This window comes from Anastrepha ludens, chromosome 2, assembly GCF_028408465.1.
Source record: "Anastrepha ludens isolate Willacy chromosome 2, idAnaLude1.1, whole genome shotgun sequence".
Classification (NCBI taxonomy): domain Eukaryota; kingdom Metazoa; phylum Arthropoda; class Insecta; order Diptera; family Tephritidae; genus Anastrepha; species Anastrepha ludens.
In genome coordinates this window covers 160,673,144-160,697,501 of record NC_071498.1, presented here as the reverse complement: position 1 = coordinate 160,697,501, position 24,358 = coordinate 160,673,144, and the positions used below count along the sequence as shown (strand labels likewise).

Below are 24,358 nucleotides of genomic sequence, written 5' to 3'. Positions count from 1 at the left end.
TAAATAGTGTTAGTTTTTTTCGTCGAGAGAGAATTTTACTATCCAATCGCCTACTTAGTCCAAAGTAGCACTTGTTGGCAAGAGAAGTTCTCCCTTGAACTCCAATGCTGGTATTTGCAATGCTAAATAAACGAAGTCGACTACAACTTCAAAATCATAATTATCAACAGTAACGTAGATGCCGATACGCAAGTTTGCCGACTGGTTAATGATGGCATGAAGTACTTGGTCTTGTCCTCGATCACCTCCGTATCCGGTGGTGTGAACCGCTTCGTACTGCTGATAAAATTCATCAAAGTTTTCATATCAATGCCTGCTATGTCAGCAAGCGTAGCAAAGAGATGAGAGCCAAGATACATAAGTCTTCATCAGGGCAGCCAAGGAGAAGGTGCGGGGTGATTTCACCACATCTCTCATAGAATTTGCCAAATCATGACTTGAAGTAATGCCGAGTCGGGGTTTCTTGGAAGGGTCTCTTGTGAAGGCAATCACGAAATTTGATTTTGTTTACCTCAGCAGATCCCTCGAACGCCTCTGATCCACTCGTCATTCGTGGTAAGAAAAATTGCAAGACCTAACAAGTTTGTGTACTTGCACAGCGTTCGCTGAGTGACGGGAAACCCACCTCTGCAGGAGCAGACGGCAGGTTATCCACAGGATTCCAATCCTTCGTTTCACGGGGTAACTACATCACCGGTCTCCTGTCTAGCCAGCTCATCCACCTCGCAGTTTCTTGCAAAGTTGCTAAGACCAGGAACCCAGATGTGTATTATATCGAGGAGTTCAGATGTGATCGAAAGTATAGTCAGGTATTTGCCAAACAGTTTCGAGTGCACCACCATCGAACTCAGGGCCCTGTTTTCCGTTTGCCTGTCGGAGTGGCTATTAACCTCCGGGACAGTTATTACGCAAGTGAGCAGCCAATCAGCTGCTTCTTTAATTGCCGCTACCTTTGCTTGGAATACACTGCAGTCGTCCGGTCGCCTGAATTTGAGTCGGTTGGGGAGCTCTATGCAGAATACTCCTCCGCCAACCCTTCCATCCCTGTTTGAGCCATTCGTTAACAGGTTCACCAGCCCCTGCCTTCAAATGCTACACCACGCCCATTCTTCCCTTGAAGGAATGTAAGTGGAGAATGCTTCGCTTGAACTAAACAGGAATGCGCTTTAATCAGTCATCACAGGGATGAACCCAAAGTTCCTAAGCATACTTCAGTATCCGTAATTGAGGTGAAGCTAGTAGCCTGAGCTTTTCAGTTAAATTGCGGGACGTTTCGCAGAAGCTTTGCTTGCAATGTCTAAAGGTACCACATTTAACATTGCTTTAATCGCTAGAGTAGGAATAGTTCAAAGCGCCCCACTGATTCCAATGAGGACAAACCTTTGGATTCTCTGCAGCTACTTCACCAATGCCATCCTTTCCAGTGAGTTTCACCAGCAGCGACTTCAAACAACAGAATTGGCTTTATAATGGTATTATCATAGCGAAAAAACAACTTTACGCTAGAGGATACATCTTTTTTCAATAGCGTCCTTGCATCTATAAAAGGCTATAGTTGCCTTCCTTATACTATCCTCAATGTTGGGCTTCCACGTTAGCTTACTGTCAAGGATTAGACCTGGGTACTTTACCTTGTCAGAACAGAATATTTGGTCAGTCAATCATTTATGGTCGTTCAGAAGTAACCATCTTCATGTAAGTTCAATAAAATACATTTTTCTTTATTTTTATTTTTGGTAAATCAGAATTTATCGTCCTCAAAGCGAAACCTCTTAAAGTCCTATAAGTTGTTTTGTGGAAAGTCCACAGTAATATTCAGAGTTGAGCCATATCTGATCGTCAACTCCAGCGCCTGTTAGCGCTCTCAGCAAAATTACACACACTCACAGCAATACTAATAAAACTCCAAAGCTACAGCCGAAAGCAGCCGAAGCTAGCGCTGCACTAGTTTTTGTTTATATAATACTGTAATTTTATTGTCATGTATCCAAACTTTTATAAAATAAAATAACTCCTAAACCAAAATTTCATCAAAATCGATTGAGGGCTTTCGGTAGTAGTTTCATACATACATACATGCATATATGCAGGCCTCTTATATGTGAGCACATGCATATCCCATCCTCTGTACAGAGTTCCATCAGATGCATAACTGCAGCTAAGAATTCTGTTATCACAGTACATGCGGGAGGGGCATTAATACCTTTTACGACGACTGATCGTAATCTGCGGGAGAGGTATTTTTACTCTAATCGTTTCATTGGACTCAACGTGCCGTTATGTCTTCTTAAATTATGCTCTTTTTCACACATATCTAGTCCACAATATACATAACATTGCAAAAATTATATATAAAAAAATGTTAGTTTGATAACAGACCAGTTTCCCACGGTAACTCATAAACAATTAGCCGCGATGCCCCGCATGTTAAGTTTGAAAACTTCCAACCATTTCCATCGCAACTGAGAGTTGTTGGCAAAAAATACAATAGCTGTCGATACTTTTGAATAAATAAATGTACATTTTGTGTTTTTTCTAGATTTCTAGACTATTTTATTCTACAAATGGGGGAACAAATAATTTTCTCCACGAATAGTCAACTACCTAAAACTTTATTAATGCTTGTTCTTTTGTTATTAGAGGTACATGGCTCTGGTTGCGCCTGAAAGCGCTCTGTAAAAATGTTTACATTTGTAAGCATGGCTCTCTCTCTCAACATAACATTTGCTGTTAAGTAGGCGAAATTTAATTAAATTCTCTCTGAATATAGTTAGCACACGTTGCTACAACAAAAATTTCATAGAACATTGCTCAATAACGTTGAGCTGAAAATACCATATAACATTTGTATGTGCGATTATTCGCATGGCCTTTCATAAGAAGTTCTTATAACAGTCAGCCACCAATTCTCAATTCTAGTGCAACTATGGACATAGGAGTATCTAGAGCAGAGGTGGCAAAATTAACTTTGCGAATAAGTTGGTTGCGCACAGATTATTCAAACTGTACAATGGAGAAAAGAGTAAAATTTAAAGACCAAATGTGTCAACAATGAGAAATGAATACTTCGCATCATTTATTTTGCACTAAATCAGAGTTTATTTAAGGGGTTGTTATATGGGTTTCGTTGGGTAAAAAAAAGCCTATTTTCAATATTTTTCTATGTAAAACATTATTTATTTAATTCAAACTTTTTTCTGTCTTATAGATACATATTTAAAGAATAATTTCTGAAATTTTCAAAAACAAAAAAAATTAAAACTACTCCATTGTGACGTCATTTTCGGTGACCCCTCGAAAAAAAGGTGCATCCGCGTTGTCAGCATAACTCCTGACAGGCTCATCAAAAATGAAAAAACAAAAATGAGTGCTTTAGTTAAGACCATAAACTCGTGTTTGAACGAAGGAAAGAAAAAAAAGTAAAAATTGGAATTTTGGCAGACATTTTTGCAAAAAAAAACGAAAATTTCGGTCAAATTTGCTTGACATTTTGTTTTTTTTCAATAGTTGTAATTGAAAAAAAAAAAACAAAATCCTTCGTTCAAGCACGAGTTAATTGTATTTCGAACTCCTGTGTAAAATTTCATCAAACTCGGTTGAGTAGTTTTCGAGAACATTTGACAACCAACTTTGAAAACACGGTTCCGAGAAACACGCGTTTAAAGTTTTGAGTAACAATAAAAGTGGATTGGAGTGCACTTTCCGAAGGCTGTATCTCCTAATTTATTCGGATCGACTTGAAAATTTTAGATAATATTCCTGAGAAGTTGTAAAAATTAATAAGCAAACAAAAAAATCGATTTTTTTAACCAACGAAACCCATGTAACCCCTTAAAGAAAATTAAATGGACGTCAAAGAAACCAAATACTTCAAAACGTACTTTATCGATTATTAATATTAATACTCTTGGGACAGTTTCTGGTTAAGTGCATATTTTTCAGATGTTTTGTATTTATTGTAATTTATTTCTTTTATTGGAACAAATAAATTTGAAATCAAACAAAATTTGCTCGCAAAAGTATGTTGAAGGAAAAAGTGATAATATAAAGAAAATTCTTTGAGTAAAGGATACAAACTGTTATCTAAATTTCTCGAGAACTCAATTATATCGCTTCGTAGAATTATTATTTCTACTTGATTTTCAAAGTAAGTGCTTTTTAAAAATAATTTATTTATAATTATTTAATATTTTTTTTCCCTGCTTGAAAACTTTGAGTTCAGAGAGAGTTGATGAATTACACTATAAAAGGAAAAACATTAAAATCGTATTTTTTCAGCTCACATACAAAACCATCTCTTTTGCTAATCACACCATTTGCAATTTGCACCATCCGTGCGTACCCCAGCGAATTTACATATTTCGACTTCAAAGAGAAGTTTTTCATAAACGATGTAACACACTAATTTACCGGTCACGTTTCCGTAAAAAGTTTCTAACGAAATTGAATTAAATACGTTAAGGGGCTATATACAGTTAGAATTTTCAAATAATTTATTTTTTTATATATATTTTTCTTAATGTACATATATTTAAGAATAGACATAGAATATTTAATTCGCTCCGGTGATGGAAGTAACACACAAATTTGAAAAGGCGTTTCAGAGTGCTAGAAAGTGCTTTTTAAACTTTAAACGCGTTTTTCTCAAAATGGTGTTTTCAAAGTCGGTGACCAACATTACTCGAAATCGGCTAACAGATTAGTCTCAAATTTTAACACGAGCTTCTTAAATAATTTTTTAGTAATTAATCGAAGATTTTCCTCACCGATAAATATTTGTTTTTATTTTATGAACAATTTAAGGTAGAAATTTTGGTCGAAATTGGTTTTTTTTTTTTTGAGAAACCCCCTTTTTGTCAAAAAAATGTATTTTGCTTATTCCTGCTATTAATTACTAGATTTAATATTACTTTAACGAATCTGTTTGGTTTTTTAATTTAAAAGGATCCCGTTCAGAGATATAGTGGTCACCGCAAAACGTCTTTTATGAGAGCAGCTCCCGAAGATCAGCTGTAGCTCCTTACCAAATAAATATTTTTACTAATACTGAGTCTTAAATATAGTTAAAAATAAATATAATATTTGTAAAAATAATTAAAATCAATAAATTTAAAAGTTTTCTCAGAAAAATTTCTGGAAAATTCGCTTTATTCGACCTTCTAACTGTATATAACCTCTTAATGGAATCCACGGTTCGATACAAATGACCAACTGGCAGGTCACATTTATATCCAAGTCTTGCATGAATTAATTTTATTTTGAGTTTCAGTTTCAATGCCCTATTCCATGTAGTTGAGTTTCTGTAAATTTTGTTTCAAGTCTTAAGTAGATGTCATCTGAAAAATGTCTTCCCTTTTCAACAATATTTAAAGTAATAAAGTTTGCCAACGTCTTATTTAATGAAGTTCGTGCCTTAGTTACGCTTTTCCTATTTTCTTCGCAAACGCATTCTTTGAACTTTGAAAGAAAAAAAATTAAAAAAAAAAAAAAAAAAAAATTTCGCTCCGGACTCACTGAAAATTATAAAACTATGAAAAATATTATAATTTCTATTGCACGTGTTTCTCTAATAGATGTGTGGCACAAAAGACACTGTATTTCACCAAACGCATTTGAAATCTTAAATATTTTTTTTTTATAATTTTATTCTTATACGTCCACTGTAGCATAAGAAAATTACCAGCAAAGCCGCTGCTTATGTTACTTCGTTGGTATCAGAACGCCTGATTTTAAGGGCGTAAAAATCCGTGCTTTGAGTGACTGCTCGCACGAGTAAGCTTTGCCGACCTCTGGCAATTTAGCAACGCTCTGCCTCACAGCATCAATATTTTCCAGTGCTCTGAAATGTTAACTGACAAATGCCATCCCAACCAAAATGTCGATTAAACGAAATCGATCATTTCCACCCTGTTTCGCTGTAAGTTCATTTCTGCAAAAAAGTGTATACATACCCGTTTATTTAGTTTTTCTATTGATTTGTTGCTTGCCATTTCCCCTCGCTGAATATAAACGAGCTTAAGTAAATAGAAGAAATCGCATACCCTCAAGTATTGTTTCAAAAACTTTTTCACAATTGACAGTTTTCATTTTCTCCCCTCCCAACGTTTTTTTACACCATCACCTCCACCATGACCATTTCCTCTCCCTCTTTATTCGATTTTTCACATACATAACCGTGTATGTACATATGTACAAACATACATATTTCATACTTTTCAAATAAGTTTCCTATGTTAGCCGTCAATACACTTCGCTTGGATGTATGTATGTGTGTGAATTGTTTAATTTCGTGTTTGCCGTCAGCTGTCAACTGACATTTAAAGTTTTGTTTATTTTGCAAACCTGCAATAACTCAAATTTTCCCTAACCCGTAGCTGCTCATTTCATTAAGTTTTATAGTGCGAGCGGGTTTACCAGTACTCAGGCCAGCGATGCTGCTCTCATTCATACAGTGTGAAAGTAAACTATTTGTGGATCATCATCGATGAATAAAACATGTATGTAAGTATGTAAGTACCTCAGTACGTTCATTTCGAGATATTCATTCTAGAGGGGTTAATCAAATTGGAAGCAGAATTGCAAGCAAATGGCAACAGAAATGCAAAGCATTTCACCACCGTATTTAAAAATTCAAAATTAAGGCTCTAAAAAGCATTCAAGAATGTCGACTATGGCAAACGTAGTTTCATTGACTTCATACGGTCGTCGAACGAACGTCTCAGTACAACTCAAATCAAATTGAGTATCTTTGGTACAACTGAGTGAGGCAATACCAGTCACCTGCATTGTCAGATTCTAGAGTAAGAAATTACTACATACCACACAGATTTTACTTGATCCAATAAACTAATAAATAAATAAATCCATAAAACCAATAACTAACACCCCTTGACTATATTTCTTTCCGCCAAGATTCAAACCCTCCTCAACGTGATGACCTTTACACCTGCTTATCCTGAATTAAAATGCTAATAGAGTCATATTTTTCGAAGCTTGGCAAGAGAGACTTTAAGGTTCAAGTTCATAGAAAGTCGTCGCCAGGAAGAGTTAGGTTAGGTTTTTCTGGCAGTCGGTTTAGAATAGCCAACTCACTTAGACCAATGGTACCAATGAGTAATACGAGAACTTCAGTATTTATTTACCAAGGATCCCTTTAGACGTTCTTACAAAGCGTAGGATAGGCTTTATCCCAACACCGGATAGTTTCGAAAGAGAGTCAAAAGCGTATTTCCCTAACAACCTTTCTCTACTCCTACCTAAGGCTGGCCAATTACAGAGGAAGTGTTCTACTGCTTCTTCCTCGACTCTACAACTTTTGCAGTATTTCTGAGAAAATAGTCCTAGCCTAGGAGAGCGCCTACCTAACAGCCAATGACTGGTAACACCAGCGACGATCATCGAGATGTTCTCTCTTGTACGCTTGAGCGATTCTCCTGAACTTTTCTTATCTATTGGCGGTCGAATTAGTCATCCTGAACCTATTGGCCTCCTATAGTATATTATTTCTTATCCTTAATTTGCAAGTTGCCACAGGAATTCCAATATTGCCTCTGTTTCCAAGTAGTGGAAGATTAGTACCCCCTCTGACTAGTTCATCGGCCTCGCAATTTTCCTCAATATCTCTATGTCCCGGAACCCATATAAGACTGACCTTGAAAACGGAGCTAATATCATTTAGAGCTGCCAGGCATTCCTAAGCAACCTTTAATCTTAGTAACACTAACCATTGATTTGATGGCTGCCTGGCTGTCGGAGGAGATTTTTGCCGTGGTTTTTGCTGTTGCCTCCTTTACGGCTAAGACTTCTGCTTGGTAGACGCTACTGTAGTCCAGACGTGGGACAGATAATTCTAGTCCTAATTCTTTTGAAAAAATTCCATAACCTACTTTATTTTCTAGCCTTGATCCATCTGTGTAGAAATCAATTTACCCTCTTCTCCATGGTTGAGTTTGCCACTCTCTTAAGTTTGCCACTCTATTCTTGACGGAATGGTAGTCTTGGAGAGCCTGTTGAAGGTAAGTTTAGGGAAAGAGTAGTCGATTTCTTGATCATAGCAACTCAAAATATTTAGTATAGAAGCGTGGCTGAACCGCCGGGTCTTCCATAGCGTCATATCATTAAGTATAAGCGCTGAAGCGGCGGACTCGGACACGTGTTTCCCTACCAATTTAGAACAGCCAAGTAGCTACACATTAGACCTTTAAGGACTACCCTAAATAAAATACTCGAAATGCTAGTCAAAAGTCCAAATCTCTTGGAGTAGCTACACATTATTGATTAGCATTTCGAGCATTTTATTTAGGGTAGTCCTTAAAGGTCTAATGTGTAGCTACTCCAAGAGATTTGGACTTTTCTCAGCAGTTTCGTATAACTTGCCTATGAGTTGATCGCTTCTGCACAAGCATTCCATATAGCAAAGTAGACCAAACTACCGAAGCTTAAAACTAGTGTGTAATACGAGCTGTTAATTCCCATTTAATTTCGACCGCTTTTTGGCTTGTGTGCAATGCAATATTAGCCTTTTGAACCCTATTCTCAACATTAGTTTTCTGCGTAAGTTTCCGGTCTAATATGAGTACTAGGTATTAAACATTGTCCTTCACATGAATTTCCAAACCCTTTCGCCAAAAAAGTCCTCCAGAAATTTTAACATCTTAGACTTAAGCTGATTATATTAACATTTTGGTAGCCAACTGGAAGGTGTATACCTCATACCTCTTTTTCCTCGATCAATGCCTAACATCTTTGCAGTATTTTCAAAAGATTTTTAGGCAATCTTCAATTCTCTTACAGCTACATTACCTTAGTCGTAATAGAGGGAATCGGGGTACAAGTATTGTACTTTCCAGTAGGGTATTTAGTCACAGACAGAACTGACCGGGATTCTGATATCCATCTAAGTGATGACAAAATGCCATAAGCAGCTCAATGGGAGCAATTTGCAGAAATTATTGCTAGGGCTCATGCTAGGCCCCACGCTGTGGAATATTATGTACGATGAAGTGTTTTGACTCCCATTTCCCACAGATGTTTGGTTTGGCGAATGGCAGCTCTGATGAAAGGAGCCAAACTTGTGAGCGAAGTTGATCCCTAAGCAAACGCTGCTATCGCAACTATAACAAACTGGCTGGATAGTGTAGGTTTATCCATTGTAGTGGAGAAAACGGAAGCGGTCCTCATAAGCACCCGTAAGAAACCGGAGATAGCTTCCTTCAGCCAGCTTGGACACACATTAAGTTAAATCGTCACGACAGATAAAATATCTGGGTATAATAATTGTCAGCCGGTTCAGTTTTGGGCCACATGCGGAATATCTAACGCACAAAGCGTCAATAATATACTGTGTGTTCTGTAGAATGAAGAAGCAAACACAGGCTATTAACTAGCGCCATCACATCCTCTCTGCTATATGTAGCTCCAGTATGGGCGAAATCCTTGCAGATAAAAGCATATGGAATACCATACGAAGCCTTGCACAGACTTTGCCCACTGAGGGTGACAAGCGCCTACAAAACCACCTCGAACGAAGCTGCATTGGTGATTGTAGGCAAGACGCCCATAGATACGTATATTGGCGGAAGAACGAGCGAGAGCATACGTGTAAAAAGAGCAAGGCCACACTAAGATATCGGTGATTAGGCTGCATCCTTACTAAAAAGGCAGGAGCATTGGGAAAACTCGACGAAAGGAAAGAGGACCTATAAGCGAATCCCAAACATCGAAAGTTGGCTTAGTCGAAGTTAGGGAGAGCTTAGCTTCCAGCTGACACAATTCCTCACAGGTCATGGTAGCCATCAGAGGGTACGTCAGTCGGCTTTTTTGGCCAATGTGTCATGAAGAGGAAAATGTAATGCATGCATTTTTTGTATGCCTACGATTTGCGACTAGCAGAGGTGATTTAGCCGCATTATCAAAATACCCAATAACACCAGAAAACATAGTCGACATCACGATGACTTCAAAGTATGAGTCGGAAAAAATCTCGCCAGCAATCAACGTTGTGCCTCATGCTTTAAAGCACGTAGACGTCTACGAGGCTAGCGGCAGCTAAACAGACGATACTTGATAAAAAAACAGACTCTCAAGTCGACGTGAGGCAAGTACGGTGAGAGGCTATGGGTAGGCCCGTTCCCAATTGGGAGGTTTCCTTGTGAAATAGACAAAACATTGGGCAGATTAAACTTTTTGACGGACTGCATGAGAATAGTAACTGACGCGGAGTCTAGTGCCGTGTAATATCGGGAGGGGATCGGTACATTAACGGTAGGAGGCTTAGTTCGGGTTAAAGTCTCACACTGAGGGGGTACAGGCTTTCGATGCTTCCTCCTCGTTAAAAAAAATATATATATATAATTTATATGAAGGAAAGAAAAATTTCAACAAAACTGAAAAAAAAAATTCAACAAAACTGAGACGGAAATGCTTTTGATGGCTTATAAACAATATATTGAACTGTCATTAGAACAATTTTGACGTTGATGTCATGACCTATTTTACAGATACAAGCAGTGTGAAGTTGGTAACACTTCATATCGTTCACCCTGTATTTACATGTTTCGATTGGCTCTTCACATCCTCAAAAAACCACCACAAACAAAGCTATTGAAATTTGTACAGGATAATGTCTGCCGGTTTGTTCCGCAGTTATTGTAGCTCCATATAGTCGTCGTTATTGGCTTCATCATCTCTGAAAACTGATCAAAATTTTCAAGCAAAGAATTACATATACATACATTACTTTACATTCTCTAACACTAACACAAACAAACATTCTTGAAATGAGTAGAGGAAGCAGATGCGAGTGGACTACTTTAGCATAAAAATGATACTGCCAATGAAAGTTGGAAAGCACTGGGCTGTTTCAAAAAATTATTTTGCTAATAACTCAATAAATATTTGCTTCGAGGTGCTGCAAAAGCAATACAGCAAAATTGTGAATGTGCGTTTGCTAACAAAATGTTGAGCACCAATGAACCCAGTGAAATGGCACAAAATATTTTTGCAGTGGTCACAGCAACCAAACAAGAACAACAACCCAACCGTTAGAATGTTATAAAAACAATAACAAAATTGAAGATTAAGTACCAAAGAGCTGGTTTGCATATACAAACATATGGTTGTGAGGAGAGCGGTGTGTGTAGGAGGTTTTGAGGAGTAGCGGTTTGTGGTGAAACAAGAGAGTGACAATGTGCCACTTCTCATGTCTTTACACATTACACAGCTTATTGCTGAGCTTCATGTGCACTGCTTAGTTATAACAAACACACACATGCATGTAAGTGCGTAAAAACTACTAATATAAGTTTAAGTGTATGCAAATTTTTGGCAAATGGTGCGTGTATGTATTAAGTAGAAGAGCACAATATTTTTATAGCATTTCAAACATGGCATTAGAGTAAGTGCATTGAGTGAAGGGAGTACGATGGTTTGGAATGGAGAAGAACGGGGAGTTGATATTAATTATGTGAAAATATACTTACGAGGCCACGTGCGGGGGATTATTTCACTCTTCTTCAAGCAAAATCGTTAAGTTGTCAGTAAAGAGCTGATGGAAGGGTCTTGCCTGCGCTTGGGATGAATGATGGGAGCAACTAAGCTAAAGTTTCGGACAAATGCGATAAGCAGTGGCAGTATGCAAATCTGAAGCGTATCAAGGAGAAGCACATTATGCCATAACAGGACCAAATTCGTTAATGTATTTTTGTTAATACATCTCTGAGATAACTGCGATTTGTAAATCGCACACAATTAAGGTAAGGAAAAACGCGCAAGCATTCTCTGGTTAACAATATATTTTACTAGTATTAGGTTTTTGGGGTTTTAATTTTTGAATTTTTTGGAACATAAAATTTAAAATTAAAAAAAAATTATTATTAGATATAATAGAAACCATTGAGCAATAGTATGGCTTTACATTTTTGTATTAGAGGGTATAGGGCTAAGATAAATTTATAAAAAAAAGTTTAAAAAATCGTATTGAGGAAATTAAGCGCACCATTTAGGCGCTACCAAATAATAAAACTGCCCGCGTTGATGGGATTTCAGATCAGTTTTACAAATGCCAATCCGCGCTATCTGCTTCATTTTTGTGCCTCGTTCAAAAGACGAAAAATACATTGTCCCAAAATCACCGCAGTAGAATCCTTTTGCAAATTCTGGTCGCTAGTCTGGGAAACTTCAAGGCGATCAGTCGAAAGGGAAGCTAGAAGCATCGAGAAGAGCCGGAGCGAATGAAATTACATTGCCAGGAATCGCACAAGATGGCGCACAGGCGTGGTTGATGCATTATGTCCCACGAGGGGTGGAGAAACGGAAGAAGAAGAAGAAGTAGCATTTGAGAAGTATGAATTTTAATTTTTTTTTAGATAAATTTATAAAAATATTTTAAACACTTAAAATAAAAAAATAAAAAAAAAACAAGTAATAAAAAAACCTTTTTATTAAATAATAGCAGCTATTGAGCTGTAAAATTAAGATCAGCTTATAAAAAAAATTTTAAAAACTTATAATTTAAAACTGAAACAAAAATTACTAGAAATGGGCTCAAACAAACTAATAGATATCGGCTCTCATGTGGCATTCGAATTTATTGATCGAAAAATAAAAGATTAGAGTAAACTTATAAAAACTATTTAAGAACTTAAATTAGAGCTTACAAATATTTTTGAATTGTGCTCTTTTGAATTTTTCAAATATTTTTCAAATGTAAATCAAAACAATAATATTAAAAATTAAATTTTATACTTTCTAAACCTTGTTTTTACACATGTATTTTTAATTAATAGGTCTATTTATAAGTTCGTGCGGTTTTACAACAGCTGGCGTAACTTGATTATTATTCCATCGATCCACATTTCCAAACATTCATTGGAGAGCTACTGTCGTAAGGCACAAACGTCAGTATAAGTTTTTTATTTGAAGCGTAAACAACAATATTTTTACCACACTTGAAAATGTCGAATTTCGTGCCAAATAATGTGTTTTTGCGGGGAATTCTTCTTCATTATTTTAATATGAAGAAAAAAGCAGCCGAAAGTCATCGTATCTTGGTGGAAGTTTATGGTGAGCATGCTCTATCTGAGCGAACGTGCCAGAAGTGGTTTGCACGCTTTAAAAGTGGTGATTTTGGCTTGGAAGACGAAGAACGCGAGGGTGCGCCGCCAAAGTTCATGGATACCGAATTGGAGGAATTGCTCGATCAAGATCCGGCTCAAACGCAAGAAGAGGTTGCAAAAACTTTGGGAGTTGATCAATCAACCATTTCCAAACGTTTAAAAGCCATGGGAATGATCCGAAAGGTAGGCCATTGGGTGCCGTATGAATTGAAGCCAAGAGACGTTGAACGCCGTTTTATGGCATGCGAACAACTGCTTCAACGGCACAAAAGAAAGGGTTTTTTGCATCGAATTGTGACTGGCGATGAAAAGTGGGTCCATTACGACAATCCAAAACGTCGGGCAACGTATGGATACCCTGGCCATGCTTCAACATCGACGTCGGCGCAGAATATTCATGGCCTGAAGGTTATGCTGTGTATCTGGTGGGACCAGCTGGGTGTTGTGTATTATGTGCTACTGAAACCGAATGAAACGATTACGGGGGATGTCTACCGACGACAATTGATGCGTTTGAGCCGAGCACTGCGAGAAAAACGGCCGCAATACGCCGATAGACACGACAAAGTTATTTTGCAACATGACAATGCTCGGCCACATGTTGCACAAGTGGTCAAAACATACTTAGAAACGCTCAAATGGGATGTCCTACCCCACCCGCTGTATAGTCCAGACCTTGCGCCATCCGATTACTATCTCTTCCGATCGATGCAACATGGCCTGGCTGACCAGCACTTCCGTAATTACGATGAAGTCAAAAAATGGATCGATTCGTGGATTGCGGCAAAACCGACCGAATTTTTCACAAAGGGAATCCGTGAATTGCCAGAAAGATGGGAAAAAGTAGTAGTAAGCGATGGACAATATTTTGAATATTAAATTTGTAACCATTTTACGTCAATAAAGTTTCAAATTTCGAAAAAAAACCGCACGAACTTATTCATAGTCCTATTAATTCTTCTTATAATTAAACAAAAAAGCCTAGAAATATATTTAACTTCTGTTCTTCTATTACTTATAAATACAAAAGAATCTCGTGATTAAAATTTTATGTAAAAATTTTAATAAAAAAAAAAAATATATATATATATTTACATTCTCTTCTTCTATTTCTTATTAATACAAAAAGGAATCTCGTTATTAAAACTTTACTTTTGTTATTTTAAGTTTAGTTAAGTTAAGTTAATTTTAAAAGTTTTTTCCTGTGTTTTGCATGTCCTGCTTTGCATGCGAGTATTTGAAAAAATCACCAATACAGAAAAAATAAAAAATCAATTGAAGAGCGATCCAATTTTTGAGGATTAGGCTTTTGTTTTGTTTTTAATCTGCTTCTACAAAAAAAAATTTTTTTTTAAAAGCTGTTTTTTTACTAAATTTTATACTTTCCTTCAAATGCAATGAGTTATGTTATATATATTATTATTTAAAAAGGTGGATTAAACGGAGCACACCCATATTTTTACTTCCTTAGTTATTGACACACATTAATTTTAAATGATTTACTACTGTATCCCCGATTTCGAACTTCGAAGGTCCATATTTCAATTTTGGAGGCTAACTTTGAAAATCGGAGAAATATTTTTACTTCTTTAGTTATTTACGCACATTAATTTTAACTACTTTTTTACTGCATCGCCAATTTCGAACTTCGAAGGTCCATATTTCGGGGGCTAACTTTGTAAATCGGAGGAATATTTTTACTTCTTTAGTTATTGACACACATTAATTTTAAATGATTTTTTACTAAAGCCGTGATTTCAGACTTCGAATGTCCATATTTCGATTGCGGAGACTAACTTCGAAAATCGAAAAAATATTTTTAATTCCTTAGTTATTGGCACACATTAATTTTAAATGATTTACTACTATATCCCCGATTTCGAACTTCGAATGTCCATATTTCGACTGCGGAGACTAACTTCGAAAATCGGAAAAAATATTTTTACTTCTTTAATTATTGACACACATTAATTTTACATGATTTTTTACTAAAGCCTTGATTTCGAACTTCGAAAGTCCATATTTCGATTGCGGAGACTAAATTCGAAAATCATAGAAATATATTCTCTTCTTTACTTATTTACGCACATTAATTTTAAATGATCTTTTACTAAAGCCCCAATTTTGAACTTCGAATATACATATTTCGATTACGGAGGCTAACTTCGAAAATTGGAGAAATTACTATTGTACTTATAATTCAATCTCTTAAAAAACCTTGGTTTGGTCTAATACCTAGAAAAAATGTTAATTTTGCTGCTTAGTGTAATTTGCAAATGCCATGAATTTCGGCCATAGGCACTTAATAGTAAATGGTTCTATTGAAAACAAGATCCTGTAATAGATTATTCGAAAAGTCTTGAATATTCGAAAAAACTACCTGAAATTTTTATAAAATGCGTACTTTAAAAATGTTGACACCTTGTGAAATTTTAAGAAAAATCTGATGGGAACGCTTAAAAAACAGCCGATTTGAGTTAAGATTAAGTATGAATCTTTCTTTTGTGTATTGAATGCATATTTGTGCATATGGGAATGTGTGTGTGTGTGTGTGTGTGTGTGTGATATATTTTCAGTAAGCGCTGGCAACTGACGGGCGCTGCCAACGTTTCTTACTTGCTAACAAACTATAATTTGCATAAGAAATTAATTTTCCACTACTCCACTCACTCACTCACTCAGACACTCTGCACGCCACAACCACAGCCATGGCGATTTCCTGCACTCAACTTCCAACTGTTCAATAACGTCACGTTTACTCTCTTTCTCCCTTTTCTCATTTATTTTTCTTCCATTCTGCTACTTGGTTAACTACTGCTCGTCGCTTATCCGCTGCTGTGTGGCCACTGAACGTGCCGTTACATCCTCGCTATCATCCATCCACTTCCGATGCTGCCGATGCTGTTGATGCGCCTGTCTGCCTGCCTGCCTGCCTTTTTGTGAAAATATATTTTGTTTGCTTGCAGCAACTGCAAGCCATGCCCAGTAGCAAAGCCGACTTTCTTATGTGGCGCCGACAACCGCACCTACTCGTCGCTATGCAGATTGGATTACCACAACTGCATACATTCAACATCCATAAGGATAGCGTGCAAGGGATTCTGTCCATGCAAGGGTAAGTAGAAATAGACTTTATTGCTATGCTATTCGTATATGGTATAAATTTTGCCGACCAATAACTTGTAGCATTTTCCGCAACGCAGAAGCAGCACTTGAAATCAAGTAGCAAAAGGACGCTTTGACTAATACGTACGCAATGTGTCTATCTTTTAGTGTGTGTGTGTGTGTTTTTTTCGTTTGATTTTTTTTTTTGTGTCAAGTGCTTTTGTAAAAATGAAGTTGTCTTAATATTCTGGCAAAGTAAACACGCCAGTTGACAAGCTTTGACAGCAATTTGCAAATTGAAAAAGCGCAATCTAAACTACGTTGCTGAAATTGAAATAGCAAATGAAAAACTACAGCAGCTGCAATGAAGCTGAATTAGGAGCCAAATGAACGCATTTGCATACAAAATAGCGCTGTGATATTAAAAATTTAATGATGCCAAAGGCACGAGACTGTTTTGCAAACCGAAGAACGGCGGCGAACTTTGTGCGCCCGATGGGCTCCGCTCCCTCAAAAGTCACCTTCTTTGTAGGCTGCCAGGCCGCAGTCAAGGCTCTTGGGTTAATAATGAGTAGCTCGAAATGTATTAAAATTGTTGAAAATCGAATAATGATGCACGGATCTCTTCAACAGCGCCGCGTTTTTATGTATTAAGTTTTGGAAAATGAAAAAGTTGGCTAGCTCGCGGAAATGGGAACTAAGAAGGGACTTGGAAATCAAGTTCAAATGCACTCATAAATTGAAGAAAAGACTACGGCAGCTATTTATGGCAGATAGACTTATAGGGATACTTACAGAGCAATGCATTTTCTTTTTCCAGTAATTGATGGGCGAAAAGCGAGGAACTTAGGGAGGTACTAATATATAGCCCAGTAGGCAGTTCTCATCCGAGGCTTTGTTCGTATTTTCATTAGGAAGAATTTTTTCGTGGCGGGTTCCAAATCCAGCGCACAACCAGCTACCTTGGGTTGCTTCGACCTCTCATATCAGCTCGTTCTCGGGTGTTTGGAAGCTAACCAGAGGACACTTGGGCTAAGCCCGGAAGTTTTGTGCGGCTTGAACCATATGCAGAAGAATCGTCCTGGCCACTCCCAGGTAAATGACAATCAGTGACTTTCCCCTCTTGTGTGGACTTCTACATATGGAACCAGCCTCCAGCGAGTAAAGATCCAGTGGCTACGGATCATGTCGTCCGAATGGATACAAACGCTCCGGCTCTGAAAGTATTCGATGCGGTACCAGCTGGTAGTAGCAGAAAAAGAGGAAGACCTTCTCTACGTTCGAAATATTAGGTGGAGAAGGACTTGGTTTCACTTGGTGTGTCTAACTGGCGCGGATAGCACGAGAAAGAAACGATTGGCGCACTTTTTTAAACTCGTCCAAAATCGCGTAAGCGTGATAACCGCTTAAGAAGAAGAAGAAGAAGAATGCATAGCGCACTGGTACGAAGTATAGCAGGGAGATGCAAATATGAAGAGTATAGTATATCGAGTTCATTCGGCACTTCCTGTGCGATTGCCACGCAATTTGAAGTAACTTCGCAGGGCATCTACTTCTTTGATAATAGACACTATTTAGGTACAGCCTCCCTAGAAGGGCTAATTGGATTCACAAGAAAATTGATGAGGGTTAAAGAAATGTAAAAGTAAGACTGGAAAAGGACATTCAAGTTCCAACAAGTCGAGGTTAGGGTAGGTTGAAGCAGTGGGACACACTCGGGCTCATAGCTCATTCTAATACCGAGTGGGGAACTTGTCCCTATCTCTCCTAAAATCAGTGTGTGCGTTTCAAAAAATTTAGAATATCCCTAACTTCTGCAGAGCTGAGATATCCGAATTCATTAAAAAAATTGTCTACCTAGTATAGTACATAGACCTACGTCTGGATAGTGCAAGATAATGGCACAGACGGTGCGAGATCGTCTCTTCCTCATCCAGAGAGCTTCTGCAGAAGTCGTGTGTTTTAGTCCCAAAAAGAAAATACCTCTCCAAAGCAAGAAGATCATTAATTTGCTAGTGGCAATGTTCGGCTTGCCGTTGCGTGAAACTGAAGTAGTTTTAGGAAAAAGTGGTGTTAATGCATTCAAAGACACGATTCAAGGACCTGCAGAACACCGCAAACTATGGAAGACATTGAAAAAGCGCTAAGCGGTAAGGCAAGTTCAGAACGAAATTGGGCAAACGTAATATTAAGTGATGAATATCCCTTCTTGGCTGTTTGCCCGAGCTCCTCCTCCTATTTTAGGCGTGCGTCTTGATGTTGTTCCACAAATGGGGGGACCTACAGTTTCAAGTCGACTCCGAACGGCAGATATTTTATGAGGAGCTTTTTCATGGCAGAACTACACTCGGAGGTTTGCCATTGCCGGCCGAGGGTCGACCGCTTATAGAAAAAAAAAACTTTTTCATATTTTTGGTCTTTCACCGAGATTCGAAGCTGCATTCTCTCTGAATTACAAATAGTAGTCACGCACCAACGCATTCGCCTACGGCGGCTTACAACAACTTTAATTGCAGGATTTTGCAGAATGCTATATTAGTCTGTCAGAAAGCATTCCCACCACTGCTGGCGTATGGCAAGGCTGCCTATTCTCTACTTTGATATTTTTAATTGTTATTAATGATATACTAAAAAGCCGCATTAAAAGGAAAAGAAGAGATATATATTAGAACTTCTAGTAACAAATGTTTACGCATGATAGTAAAGAGGTGCAAAATTCAGCCTGTAGCTAACATGATAAAACTACGAAAGTGGTAAACTACTCACAAAGACGCAAAAGAAATCTATCGTCAAGTACCGGATGGGAATCCACAAGGTGTTCGCAAGGTTGGCCGTTGAAAAAATATCTTGGAGGAGAACGGTCAAGAAGGAAGTTGAAGTGTCAGGAAAAACTTGGAACGAAATCAAACTTCTTGTAAAAAGCAGATACAGATGGAGAAGTTTTACTGAGGTCCTATGCCTCAGTGATAGCAAAAGGAACCGATGATGATGATGATTTCAATTGACTAAAATTATTCTTTAAAAATACTTCAACTCAAGTGGCGAAAAGATAAAGCAACTGGTATATACAGGGTTGCCATATTCGACGGACCCGACGGATTTCGATGACTCTTTGGGCCCATTCCAATCGACGAGGCTTGTCCGCAGGCAACAATTTTTGCGTCAATTGAATCTTATACGGGAATAAATGCAAATCAATGCAGATAATTCGCTGTAAAGTGGTTCGAGCAATGCCCAACTGCTGAGAACGGTGATTTTGGGATGTCCTTGGCGACGCCTTGGTCGGTTTTGATTTGGCCTATTTGGATTAGAAAGAGCATCACCAGTCGAAAACCTTTCGTACAAACGTTTAATGGTGTTCTTAGAGGGCGCACTTTTCACATTATTTAATTTTTTATACGCACGTTGAGTTTTCACAATTGACTTTTTTGATGAATGTAAATTTCAACAATTTGGGAGCGCTCGCGTGGCGTGTACTGTTCTATGGTAAAAATCTGCTAGGACTGACGTTTCCAACGCGGTATGTCATTAAGCGATAATATTATACTTTACTTCAATCTGTTCATAAATTCAAAGATCTAGGGGTGATCTTTGACTCACATTTTTCTTTCAACAGTCACATTAACTTTATTGTGTCCACTTCTTACTCAATCTTAGGATTTATACGGCGTAATAGCTCGAAGTTCTCGGACCCTTACACTCACAAATTACTTTTTACTTCCTTTGTTCGCTCTAGATTAGAATATGCAACTTTTATCTGGAGGTCTTGCCACCAATTTGCTATTGAGAGAATTGAACGTGTACAGAAGGTTTTCCTTAAATATGCTCTCAGGTCGTTAAAATTCTCAAGTCTTATCCCTTCCTATCATTCCCGTTTGATTTCAATTAACTTAAAGCCTCTAGAGAGTAGAAGGTCTATACTCTCACTGTCTTTTGTTTCTAGGGCAATTAAAGGTGAAATGGACTGTTCATCCCTATTACGTTGCATTTACTTTCATATTCCTACTAGCCCGTCATGCGATACTTCTCCATTTCATCTTAAATTTCATTAAACGAATTATGCGCGTAATGCTCCTATTCTCTTACAGCATTCAATGAGATCTCAAGTTCTATTCCGCTTGACTTTTCGGTTTCAAAGAATGAATTTTATAAATTTCTAAACTCGTTTTACTAATTTATTTAACAAATATAGTAATATAGTAGTAATTCAAGCTCATATTAGATCTAAGTGGTCTGTAAAAACTATAATTATAATAAACGAAATAAATGAAATAAAATCAGTGGGAAAGAGCTGCTGAAAATTCAGTTTATCTGGAAGCACTTAATGGGTATTAGAAGCCCACGTTCATATAGCAAAGCATTTGTTGTTGTTGACTGCAGACTAACTGAACACGAGGGGCAACACCAAAAGAGAATTCGCAATGTTCAAGCAACAAAAGTTTCTCTATAAACGCGGTCTAATGAAATTCTCTTGAAAGAGAGTTGGGGGCATTGAAAATAATGAGTTATACCAATTTTTGAGGTATAACTAAACTCACTAGCGGCGAATCTTGCACGAAAACATTTTTGTTGCTTTTACATGCAAATTTTTCGTCAATTGAGCAGAGCCCAAACATGGCGGAGAAGCAGAGAAGTGGCGAAGAAGTCGAGAGAGCTCCTACCTTATTAACAGTTATGTATGTGATAGCATTGATCAGCGAGTATGAAAGTGTAAGTAGGAAGGCGAATTCCAATCCATTTGTAATTGTAACTGTACCTATGAGTTTGGTTTGTGATTGCGATTGTAATCGCCAGCAGTGCAATTTGCTAGTGGAGTGGATTGTTGTTGTGCACATTGTTGCTGCTACCTTTCTCATTAGTGTTGCCCCTGCTTAGTTGTTGGCTTTCTGCCAGGCATTACTCGAATTTCAAATGCAATAATTTCGAATTTATATTTGACAAATAAGTAACTGTTGAAATGCCTTTGGAATGTACGACACGCGATTATTACACATTCACTTTACCCCAAATCCTGCTTAAGCAAATGTACTGCTCTATATCTATGTGTACATATGGCCAGCCATATTTGCACAAATAAGTATATGCAAGCGCACTCAGCACTATAGCTTTTCATTCTTAATGAGTTGTTAGGCGACACCGCATTGATACTTGTCAAATCAAATATTTTAATATACATATCGGGTGCCTTTTTATGAGGTGGAGAACACTGAATACAAAGGAGATATATTGCGGGAATGAATTTTTTTTTTCTAATTATAATAATAGATAATTTCATGGCATTTATGGTATCCGGCATATGTTCGCCGCTGCTACAAGTTACATAGTGCACTCGATCAGTACTATTTGTGACCACTCTTTTCAATAAATCTGGCTGCATGGCGTCAATATTGGCTTCCAACGCTTGAAGAGTTGCTGATTTGTCGGCATAAACCAATGACTTAACAAATGCTCATAAGGGGTTAGGGGTAGGTAGAATTTTAAAAAAATTGATTTTTTTGCATTTTTTAAAGTATAATAACTCAAAAATATTGTGTGAAAATTTGAAGTGAATCCGACATATACTTTTCGAGTTATTCAACAATTAACAAAAGGCGCTCGGGCGCTCCGGAGCAGATAACAAAACTTTAAATGCGTTTTTCTCAAAACTATGTTTTTTTAACTGGTGTTCACTGTAACTAAAAACCGCTTGGTAGATTTCAATAAAATTTATACTGCTTTTGAAAGACATAAAAAACTCGTGCCTCATCGAAGGATTTTGTTTTTCAAAATTTCAATTATTGGGCGGTTGAATTAGTTTTAAAGGTTTTTTTCGAAGATTTGGGGCTTTATTGTGAAAAAACGGTACAAAATATTTTATTTGAAGCATTGGCCATCGCTAGCTACAACTTTCGCTCATCTTTCGGGCAATTTCCGGATGCCGTTTCTCCAAAATTCTGGCCACTGCTTGGCTATCCATGACTCAACCCATATTTTGGTAGCCTCGTACGAGGAGAACCGCTGGTCCGCCAAATCGAGACTCATATGACGGAACAAATGATAATCGGAGGGAGCTATGTCTGGACTATACGGCGGGTGGGGTAACACTTCCCAGCCAAGCGTTCCAAGGTATTTTTTGACAGGTTGAGCAACATGCGGCCGAGCAATACATCTCATCGTAGAATTTTTTTTTTTCAAAATTTCAATTAAAAATTAATTGCCGGTTTTTTCTCGAAAACCTGGAAAATATTTCCTGAGGCCGCCATATTGTTAATTTTGAAACAAAAAAGCTTCAATCAGGCACAAGATTAACTATTAATAAAACTAATTTCTCTTGTCCGATTGGTTTTAGCTGAATCTCGAAGGACTTGTGATGATCACCGCAAGGGACTTCTTAAGAAACGGGTTCCACATAAACAGCGATAACTTTTACAATTATTAATTTTTCTTTTTAAAATTTTGCTATAGTCAAGTCGAAAGATGATGAATTAATATTATGTTTTTATTTTTTTAAAATGAAGCAGTTGACTAGCAAACAAAAGATTGAAAGTCATAATTTTTTCGGGCCTCTGACTATTTTTAACCCCTTAACAAAGGCCCATAAATGTTCGATTGTGTGTGCCTTCCCATCAGGGTACCAGGTTGACTCCGTTAACACCAACTTCTCTAAGGTTTTTGATCGGGTTTTCGATGTATTATAAATTAAAAAATTTGCCTGCATTCGCTTCCACTCAGCTTTCTTGAGTTGAATCACATCTTACTGGCTTAATCTCCATTGCATGGTGTCGTCGGCAATGTTAGGGCTCTTCCTTTCGTTGCTTGCTCAGGGGCTTCCCAAAGTAATTTTCTGGGCCCGCTGTTTTTTGTTTTGTTCATCAATGATATTTGTTCTTGCCTTTCGTTAGCAAGAGTCCTGTTCGATGCAGATGACGTTAAGATTTAATTGGTGGTAACTAACTTCTTTATTCTGAATTGGTGCAAATTGATTAGATAATTTTAGTACCTGGTGCATAAATAATCGTCAATCCCTGAATACAAATAAGTGCTTCCAAATTTCAATTTGTAAACGTGTCAATGTCATTGTCACCTCATATCACATATCTAGTAAGCCCCTGCCACGTGTAAGTGAAATTAGAGACTTTATTATCAACAATTCTTACGCCATCCTTCCTTTTGTTAGGCGCCAAAGTGCCCACTTCTCCAACCCTTATACGCCGAAGCTTTTGTATGCGGAGTTTGTACGTTCCAAATTTGAGTATGCAACGCATTCTTCATTTTTGTGGTCGCTCTATTTATTATACCTGCTAGAATTGAACGAATCCGAAAAGTGTTCTTACATTTCGTATTGCGTAATATACGCTTTTCGGATCCTAACTTAAAATCATTGCAGAACGGGGAAATAATTTTATCTCTGCCCTTCGTTTTCGATTTAATCCATTGTGCCGTTGACTTTCTCGTACTTCTTGACAGAATTTTCTTTAATGTTTTGGCCAGAGCTCTACGTAGTTCGGAGTTTTTCTATTCAACATTTCTTTATGCTCGAAATGCTCCCTTTACTAGAGCCTTAATTGGGTTTAAAAAATCTCTAAATTTGTTGAGATAGAATCGTCATTTTCAAAAGATCACCTGTTCAAATTTTTGAAAATTGTTTATAATTGTAATTCCCTTGTTTTTTAGTAATATATATACTTTTTAAAATTAAGATATGTCTAATTAGCCAATAAGAATCGATTATAAATAAAAAGCAATCCAGAGGCATTAAATCGCACGAACGAGGCGGTCAGGGAACATAACCACTTCTAAATATATAATGCGGGCGTACGAGAGATATAAGTTCCGCCGGGATCCTTCGAGCGTGTAACGCATCCCATATGCTGTTCCGAGAAACCGCAATACAGAAATTGGTGAAAAAATTCGATCTGTTGGGACAAGCTAGGGATGTGAAGCATAAAATCCGTGCTCTGGCTACTACTTTTTTGCATCTTTCTGGTAGATCTCGTATACCGTCGCGGTAAAACTGTTCATCTTTTGAGGCTATCCACGGATCCAGCCATTTTTTGATGTCCGTATATGAATGGAACTGCTGGTCAGCTAGACCATGTGCCATCAATCGGAACAGGTGATGATCGGACGGCGCAATATCTGGAGAATATGGCGGGTGG

At 37.5% G+C, this 24,358-nt stretch overlaps 1 protein-coding gene across 1 annotated transcript in view; it reads left to right on the top strand.

The window, feature by feature from the left end:
• The window catches only part of LOC128855524 (proteoglycan Cow), a 122,349-nt gene that overhangs the window by 44,684 nt on the left and 53,307 nt on the right, over nucleotides 1–24,358 (top strand). The window contains exon 6 of the mRNA XM_054090493.1: nucleotides 16,082–16,230. Coding sequence (XP_053946468.1) covers nucleotides 16,082–16,230 — 149 coding nt within the window. The remainder of the gene's footprint in view (nucleotides 1–16,081; nucleotides 16,231–24,358) is intronic.